The sequence below is a fragment of the Rhinoderma darwinii genome, chromosome 3 (assembly GCF_050947455.1).
Source record: "Rhinoderma darwinii isolate aRhiDar2 chromosome 3, aRhiDar2.hap1, whole genome shotgun sequence".
NCBI lineage: Eukaryota > Metazoa > Chordata > Amphibia > Anura > Rhinodermatidae > Rhinoderma > Rhinoderma darwinii.
Window position 1 is genome coordinate 381,025,988 of NC_134689.1, and position 9,948 is coordinate 381,035,935.

Here is a 9,948-nt window from a genome sequence, read left to right on the forward strand (position 1 = left end):
TGTGATCACTAACCGAAAAACTCAACTGGAGAGGGGTAAGTATGACAAGTCAGCTATGCAAAAGAATTAGCATAATCATATCATCTTTAGATGAAAGTAAAAGCTAACTAGGAACCCAGACTGAAATTCTGAATCTCAATATTAGGTAGTAAGTAAGTAGCACTGAGAGTATCCGGTTAGAGGTTTAATTTAAGTAAGCGTGTGAGGAATAACAATCATGTTAGATGTAGTAACTCTAAAAATACCAAAAAACCTCACAGTGTTAAAATCTAAATGTAGCAGGTGAAAATAGATAAAGGATCTTACTATCGCACAAATGGATAAGTGAGTATAAATCAGGCCGCGTCCATATTTATTGTTTTAGGGAACAGTTTCCCAGTTTTCTTACGGTTTTTGTTTCCCTTTCCAGAGGTGGAAACTTCCCATGGTGTAGGTGGTGTGATGGTGAGTAAGCAGGATAAATCTTGCACTATAATCCAATCTGGAATCACCAGATCCGACAAACCTAGGGTGGTCAAAACATCTGGAAGGTCGGAGTGATTTTCTATCACAAATCTCTGACCAGAGACAGCACAGGTGAGAACGAAAGGGAAAAGCCATCCAATGTCGGATCATCATATGGGCGGTTCAGGCGGTCGCCCGGGGCCCGAGGCTGCCAGGGGTCCCATGGCCGCCTGAACCGCACATAATCTTAAAAAACTATGCAGCGCTCTAGCGCTGATATCTGCCGTGGTGTAGCTATAGGAGTCGCAATGGTCATGGTTGTGACTGGACCCCTAAGCCTGTGGGCCCGCAGGGCCCCCGTTGCCACACAGCGCTGACCGCGCTGGTCCCGCCCCCAACTGAACCTGCGTCCGCAGGACGCAGATTCAGTTGGATTAAATGCTGGAGCCTCGCTCCAGCATTCACTCTGCGGTGAGCGACTAGGCGCAGGCAGGCGCGATGCAGTGACATCATCATGCCTGTCTGCACCGAGTCACTCACGGGACAGTGCAGAGGAGGAGAAGGATCCTCCACCCGTCTTGGGAATGGGAATAGATAAGTAATTATATTATTATTTTACTATTAGGTACATACATATGGGGCATTAGACTGTATAAGACAGCTAAGGGGAACATTATACTGTATGGGCAGCTATGGAGGGCATTAAACTGTGTGGCAGCTATGGGGGCATTATACTGTATGGGGCAGCTATAGGGGGAATTATACTGTATGGGGCAGCTATGGAGGGCATTATACTGAATGGGGCAGCTATGGAGAGCATTAAACAGTATGGGACAGCTATGGGGCTATTATACTGTATGGGGCATTATAGTGTATGGGGCAGCTATGTTGGACATTATATTGTATGGGAGGCATTATACTGTATGGGGCCACTATGGGTGGCAATATACTGTGGGGGCAGCTATGGGGGACATTATACTGAGCTATACAAGAGGAGGAGGGCTATGTGACACTATTTAAAGCGGTCTGTGTGTAGTGCTATCTACAGGGGGGGCTGTGTGGCGCTATTTAAAGAGGGGAAGGGCTGTGTAGCGCTATTTACAGCGCTCTGTGTTTAGCGCTATCTACAGGGGGCAGTGTGTGGCTCTTTCTACAGGGGTCTGTGTGTGAAGCTATCTACAGGGGGATGTGTGTGATGCTATCTACAGGGGGTCTGTGTGGCACTGTTTACATGGGGCTGTCTGTGACACTATCTACAGGGGCTGCGTGTGGTGCTATCTGCATGGGGGTGGCGCCATCTGCAGGGGGGGTGGCACTATCTACAGGAGGTTATGTGTGGCGCTATCTATAGGTAGGGCTGTGTGTAATGCTATCTACAGGGGGATGTGTGTGGCGCTACCCAAAAGGGTGTGTGTGGCGCTATATCCACAGGGGGGTGTGTGTGGCGCTCTCTACAGCAGGGGGGGTGTGGCGCTATCTATAGGGGGTGTGTGTGATGCTATCTACAGGGACTGTGTGTGGCGCTATGTTCAGGGGGCGGTGTGAGGCGCTATCTACGGGGACTGTGTGTATGTGGTGCTTTACTTTACAGTGTTTGATACAATTATATTCAGGTGCGCAGTCTATGGTGCTATAATATTTATGGGCATAGCGTTTGGTACTATTTTATTCAGGGGCACAGTGTTTGATGCTATTATATTTAGGGGCACAGTGTGTGGCACCATGATAATTTTATCTTTGTTTATAGTTGTGGAAATGTTGGAAAAGTGAGGAGCCGAAGATATCTGAGTGCCAAATTGTGCAGAAATGGGTCATGGCCGGTAGAAGTCGTCATGGAGTCTGGACCGGAGGGAGGAATAAAGAGGAAAAAAACTACCTCATCACCTGTGAGTCACTAGATTTATAGAGAATCTGTCATCTCTCCTGACATGTTTATTATAGGAAATCCTTGTATTTCACAAAAAGTCTTTGTGCAGTCCAGGACTGATAGACAAATGAGTGTTACTATTCCCCTTGTCAGGAAGATGTGTCCCTACACAGTGCGATACTGTCAGCGATGGTTGGAGACTGTCAGTATATAGGGACACAGCCTTTTGTCAAGGGGAGTCGTAACACCCATTTGTTAATGCCTGGACAAAAAGGAAGGAAGTGTTAACAATAGTTACAGGGCGGCGGTGGAGAAGGTGGGCCCAACTTTGGGTAACAGCCCAGGGCCTATGGTCTACTTAATCCGCCACTGAAGCCATCGATAAACAATATTGCTATTCCTAAGTGCATCTGTGAGGGGTGTAAGGATTTTCCTTTTGTTGAGTGTAATCCTTGAAAGATGAGGATTCTCGAGTTTTCCCACATGATGGGTTCACAATCTCTGGCTTTTCTCAGTATATCATCTCTGACAGTAGAGTTGAACAGATGGCAAACAATATCTTTTGGAGGTTCCTTTGGAGTTGGTTTAGGTTGTAATGCTCTATGGGCTCTATCAATGTCAATGGGTTTGGAGTAGTCTTCTCCCAGAATTTTAAAAAGTTCTGTTTAACAAAGGACGACAGAGCTTCTGGTGGGATGGATTCTGGGACACCCCGTAATCTGAGGTTGTTTCGTCGTCCTGGTCCTCCAACCAATCAACAACCGCGTTAAGGTGATTTTGACACGTTAGAAAGTTTGATGTAGCGGCTTCAGTATAATTAATTATGCATTCTTGTGTAGATTCCAACTGTTCAACGCTACATCCATTTGGCGAACGTCCTGTTTAATATCCTGTAGGTTTTCAGCTATAAAGTCTAGAGCCTTAGGCCTCATGCACACGACCGTAGCCGTGTGCACGGCCGTGATTTTCGGGTTGGCCGGCTGCGGACTGTCAGCGGACTGTCAGCCGCAGGCCGCCCGCAAATCGCGGGACATGCACATGGCCGCGGCCATTGTTCTTTCTGCGGTCCGGGCTCCCGGGCCGTGCACGGACCGCAAATACTACGGTCGTGTGCACGGCCCCATAGAAAAGAATGGGGCCACAATTCTCCCGTGGATTTTCGGGGGAATTGCGGCCGCAAAAACACGGTCGTGTGCATGAGGCCTTAGTCAGGACCTAACTTATGATGGATCGGGGGACAGTTAATTCTCCTTGTTGTGGAGCATCTTCCATGTCACTGTCTTCGTCCATTTTGGCAGCTTCTGCACCCTTAGAAGATCTAGGTAGGCTTGTCTTATCGGTATATGGAGTCACATTTTGTGTACCAGGCAGGTCAAACTGTGATTTCTTCACAAAATTATCTATACTACCACTTTGAAGAGCCACTGCACCGTCTTTTTCCTCCTGTGGCCCAATTTTAACCATCTTATGTTTGGCGTAGTAAGATACCTGTTAAGCGGAGTGTATGTATTCGAACAGGCATGAGAGAGTACATAAAGATATATTACGTGCAGTACTCTTGTTCATTAATCTGTTGCTCCATTGTGAGGTATAGGACTATGCAAGAAACATAGTTACATGGGTGGAAGAGAAATCAAGGATCTCTAGGATTGGCAGGAAAAGCCTTACATATTCTTCCCAAAAAATTAGAGCTAGACTATTTGTACTGAAATCATTGAAAATGTGAGCAGACAGAGGTCCCCAAAAAATTGAGGCAAGGTCTCTTAGTGGTTCTCCTTTATACAGTTAAGTGATGTGGAGCAGAAGTGATCGAGGTGATAAAAAGTTAGTTCACCGTTTCTCAAAGCATGTTTATGAGCTCGTGTCGTGACACAGGGTGTTGTCAAATAATAAGCAATGTCCAAACAGTGTGGTGCTCCTCTGTCCAATTATGGTGGGTAGAAAAGAATCCAAGGCTAAGATAGAGGAGCCCTTTTTTTTTTTTTTTCTTCATTTCTTCTTCATTCAGCTATACCCACAGTTCATGAATCCTATGTGCAGGATTTGCTGGAAGTGTCCTCCTGGGGTACAGATGGGTTTTATGGGGAGGTTAGAGAGCTTTCCTGGGGTGATGTGAGGATTAGCCCTTTTTTACTGACCTCTATCTCCTAGTAGGAACACCTTCTGAGCCGCTGCTGAACGGACTAAACAGTCACTCAAGATGACGTTCCCCAGAGTCTCCCTCCTTCTCTCAGTTATATACAGTTTGCTGTGAGAGGACCACTCTCCACCTCTCAACTTCCAGGCCCAGGGTAAGAGGTGGATAGCTTTCTTCTGGGCTGATCGATATGTATCTGATTGCCGAGCGACTGGGTCGGGCCTTGGGTCACAGGCGAGGCTGGGGATTCTCCCTGGGGGTAGGCCTCAATAAGCCGGAGCTTTTGCAAGCCTCAAAAATATAAAATCAGGATATGGATGGCTTCCTTTAGCTGCAGGCAAGCCTTCTGGTGAAGTTAGGAGGTTGCAGAGAGTACAGACAGTTGTGGATGCCGTGGGATTAAAGGAACAGTGTCATCAAATTTATTTTTTTCATGTCCGTTTTATGTTGGTGTTTTATTAAAAACTTTTTTATTTATTTGTGTGTTTGTGTGTTACTTTTTTCTATTTTTTCACTTTTTCTTCCCTATGGGGGCTGCCATTTTTTTTTCCATTTCTGTATGTGTCGATTAACGACACATACAGACATGGAATACGGCAGCCACAGTCCCATAGGGACTGCGAACGGGTCCCGTCCCATCCACTTCTGTGTACGCCGTCTGTGTGGGAACGGCGCATGCGCCACTCCCACACAGTCCAATTTGAAATGCGCGCCGTCCGGCTTCCGGACTTGTGCACTTGGACCAGCGGCAGCAGACGGAGCGGACGGGCCGGAGGGAGCCGCGGCGGCAGGAGCAGGTAAGAGATTTCTATGTATGTTCGTGTTTGTGTGTGTTTACTACTGTATGTAAACCTTCTACACTGTGTGTTAGCTCAAAAAATGGCGACACACAGTGTAGGAGGTTAAACTGTTCAATCCCCTCATTTATCCCGGCACTAGCCAGGATAAAGGAGGGGGGGGATTCTCAGAGCTCACTAGAGCGAGTGCTTTTTTCCCAATTTTGCAGCAAAAAGCAATGTGGTTGCTTTACCACATGCAATGCTGCAATTTTGGGAATAGCTCCATCTAGTGACCAGCACTGGGAAATATTATAAATTAGAATCTAATTTATAATATTTCCTGACTCGTGAAAAAAATATAAAAAATTTGAACAACACATTCCCTTTAAAGAGGCTCTGTCACCAGATTTTTCAACCCCTATCTGCTATTGCAGCAGATAGGCGCTGCAATGTAGATTACAGTAACGTTTTTATTTTTAAAAAACGAGCATTTTTGGCCAAGTTATGACCATTTTTGTAGTTATGCAAATGAGGCGTGAAAAAGTCCAAGTGGGTGTGTTTAAAAGTAAAAGTCCAACTGGGCGTGTATTATGTGCGTACATCGGGGCGTTTTTAATACTTTTACTAGCTGGGCGCTCTGATGAGAAGTATCATCCACTTCTCTTCAGAACGCCCAGCTTCTGGCAGTGCAGACACAGCGTGTTCTCGAGAGATCACGCTGTGACGTCACTCACAGGTCCTGCATCGTGTCAGACGAGCGAGGACACCGGCACCAGAGGCTTCAGTTGATTCTGCAGCAGCATCGGCGTTAGCAGGTAAGTCGATGTAGCTACTTACCTGCAAACGCTGATGCTGCTGCAGAATCAACTGTAGCCTCTGGTGCCGGTGTCCTCGCTCGTCTGACACGATGCAGGACCTGTGAGTGACGACACAGCGTGATCTCTCGAGAACACGCTGTGACTGCATTGCCAGAAGCTGGGCGTTCTGAAGAGAATGTGGATGATACTTCTCATCAGAGCGCCCAGCTAGTAAAAGTATTAAAAACGCCCCGATGTACGCACCTAATACACGCCCACTTGGACTTTTACTTTTAAACACACCCACTTGGACTTTTGCAAGCCTCATTTGCATAACTACAAAAATGGTCATAACTTGGCCAAAAATGCTCGTTTTTAAAAATAAAAACGTTACTGTAATCTACATTGCAGCGCCTATCTGCTGCAATAGGAGATAGGGGTTGCAAAATCTGGTGACAGAGCCTCTTTAAGTATCCTCTGGATGGAGCCCCAGGATACATGTCTTTCTCCTTGTGTTGCTAAGCCACGCCCCTTGTTGTCTTTTTTTTATCTGTAACATGATGGCCGCTAACTTGAGGGATTCGTGTGTGAACAATCCAAAAGGTTCGGATTCGCAAAATTCCAAAACGTTTGGGAAAATTTGTAACGAGTTTAATTCATATAGAATCAATTCTCTCATCTGTAGTTGACAGTAAACTTAACTGAAGCAACCAGTGTCAGCCAGTTGATGCTCACAGGTTGATTATGATCTATATGTACCCAGGACTGTAACTACAAGGGGGCATTCCCTACGTCTAGAGTGATGAAGATTTCTACACAAACATGGTAGGGGTTTCTTTACTGTAAGAGCAGTGTGCCTATGGAACTCTCTGTCAGAGGAAGTAGTTATAGTGAAATCACTTAAAGCGTACAAAAGGGGCCTAGATTTCTGTAGATGGGTTGTTGATTCAGGGATTTATTCTGATTGCCATATTCGAGTCTGCAAAGAATTTCTCACTAAAATAAGAAACATTGGCTTTTGTCTCATGGGGGTTTTCTCTTCCTCTGGATCAACATTGCAGAATAATACACTGAATTGTATGGACATACAGTATGATACTATGTATATATTTTTTGCCAAGTTAGAGAAGTGTGCCATCAAGGTACAAGAGGTCATATTGGGTTCAACCCAAGACTTTGAAAGGGTTGCAGGGTTGTGAAATGTTAACTAAGCTTCATCCCTATTCTTATTTTTCTGGAAAATTAAGAGGAATTACAATATAAGCAATTGTGGCCTGTTGGCCATTAAGTGGACATTTCAGGGATGGAGGCATTATTTGGAAGGGGCAGATAAAATGTGGTCATCATAGACCACAAAAATTAGTCGTGCGTTTAGTCAGCAAAAAGACTAAATCCCAGGCAGGCTAGATGGGAACTGTTTTTACAAGATTCAATTTTATTATTAGACATATTACTAAAAATGTAAAGGCTGATGCATTTTTGGGCAGGTTGAGTGTGATGAGGTTGAGTGGGTGCCTGCTGTCTTGAATTTAGTGGTGTCTGCTGTCTCCACTGATCTAGTGAGAGAGATTGGAAACTCTCAACAATGTAACTCCTGCCGGTAAGCTCGGGTTACAGATCTTACGGGAAGTAAATGATTCCTTTATTAGCCGGTCATCTAAGGGTATCTGGTACTTGTAGGATTTTGTCATGTTTCTTTTGGTGGCCCATATATCTATGTGACCCAGAAGCCTATGTTTCAGCCTATGAGATCTATGCCCACTTTAAATAACTCTGTACACTGCCTGCAGGTCTTCTTCAGCCCTTACCAGTTCTCATGAGACTGTGGACTCATATATCCTGGGACTTTATCACTAATCTTCTCATATCCCATGGGAAGACAGGTGGTAGTTGACCATTTCAGTAAATAACGTAATTTCATACCTCTCCCACAGTTACCCAATTCTCAGACGTTAGCCAAACTCTATTCAAAATGTAGTCTGGTTACAAAGGGTACCTAAAAATATAGTCTTGGATCGAGGTACACAATTTATTCCTAAATTCTGGTGGATTTTCAGTTCTAGAATTGGAGTTGACCTATCTTTCTCTTCTGCAAACCACCCTAAAAACAATGGGCAAACTAAGCACCAAAGTCAGACTGTGGAACAATTTCTTCTGTGTTATGTGTCTGAGCACCAGGCTGACTGGGTTTCTTCACTGCTACCATTTTCTTTTTCACTACCAGGGGTCTATAAATATTTATAAATTTTTTAGTAGTTATGGATTACTCACCTCTAACTGTTCCAGTACCGAGTCCCCACTGGAAACCCATTCTGCTTCTCCTATTGCACCACATACTTCGCTTACAGGGCACACAGAGCAATTAAATGGATGATTTTCCATCTGACACCTATTATACTAAACTTCAGGGGCCAAAAGTGAGTTTGTTCATTCAGAAACACCTGCCTCGGGCACCAAGCTTATCCCACCTCTGTTCTGCTGTTGATCCCTAAAATGAAACCTGGACATGGGCAATGAACATGGAATACTTTGTTCTTCATATTTATTATACACTTTGGTGTTCATAATGGCATAACAAATTTTGAAAATCTTCTTTTAATGGCTCGTAGAACTTCCTTATTTCTTAAACTATACACAATTGGGTTCAACAATGGGACCACAACAATATACAGCATAGAGAGTAGTTTATCCTGTTCTTGAGAGAATTCATTTTCCGGTTTCATATTAAGGCTAAGTGAAGTTAAGCAAAATAATAGAACAATGGTGAGATGGGAAGAACAACTGGAGAAAGCCCTAAATCTCCCAGAAGACGTCTGAATCTTCAGAATGGTGGATATGATGAACATATATGAAACAACAATAACAATGAATGTGGAGAAACCTAAAACTATACCATCTACAGTTATCAGAATCTCAATCCTTGCTGCTTCTGTGCGGCATAGCTTCAGTATAGATTTCATATGACAAAAAAAATGGTTGATTTCATGAAAATTGGTGAATGATAATTTTGAGATTAGCAAAGGATAAATCATTGCATTTAGGACACCAAGGCTGAAGGAGAAGACAGTTAGTGTCAAACATGTCTTATGGCTCATAATAAGCATATAGTGTAGAGGAATACAAATGGCAACATATCGGTCGTAACCCATAGATGCAAGTATGAAAAATTCTGTTCCAATACAAAGCACATAAAAAAATACTTGTGCAAAGCATCCTGAGTAAGATATGTGGATATTACCTGTGATTGTCATCACCATCAGCTTTGGTAAGATAACTGAGACATATATGATATCCAGGACTGCGAGGTTACATAGAAAATAATACATCGGTGTATGCAGCTGGGAGGTCTGATATACTATTGCAGTGATAAAAATATTTCCAAGTACACTGAGCAGATACATTGTTAAAATGGCTGCACAAATGACCAGCTGAAGGTTTCCATATCCAGTAAATGCACGGAGAGAAAATTCTCCGCGCACTGAGTAGTTATGGACATTTTCATGCATATTTTATTTTCTTGTAAAATGCAAATAAAAGTTCCTGGGGAAATATATTAATACAGAGTTAGTGGCATTGTTGTAGACATAATAATCTATAGCTTTTTATGTGCTACAGTCAATACTGTATAGTCATAGTGCAGGCCTGGAAAAATCCCCCTCAAATCTAGGAGCCATCTCAAAGCCAGCAATAAAATGTTGTGGTCCCAGCTGCAGAACTACTGCCTTATTATTGAAATACTAGACTTGGACTTGGTCACCCTAAAGATTTCACCCTTTGGACCAACTCCTCGTGGGTTTCGGCATCGTTCGAGCGCTACTGCGCATGTCTCAATGTAACCAGGGAATGAGTCATCACACTAGACCCCAATTATCTACTGCGCATGCGCCAAATACCAAAATCTCGCTAGAAGACGCTATGTACTGC

At 43.9% G+C, this 9,948-nt stretch overlaps 1 protein-coding gene across 1 annotated transcript; it reads right to left on the reverse strand.

The window, feature by feature from the left end:
* Positions 1 to 8,585: 8,585 nt before the first annotated feature.
* LOC142750532 (olfactory receptor 5AR1-like) lies at positions 8,586 to 9,530 on the reverse strand. The gene has a single exon (XM_075859535.1). The coding sequence runs from the start codon at positions 9,528 to 9,530 to the stop codon at positions 8,586 to 8,588; it is 945 nt and encodes a 314-aa protein (XP_075715650.1).
* Between the last annotated feature and the right edge of the window lie 418 nt (positions 9,531 to 9,948).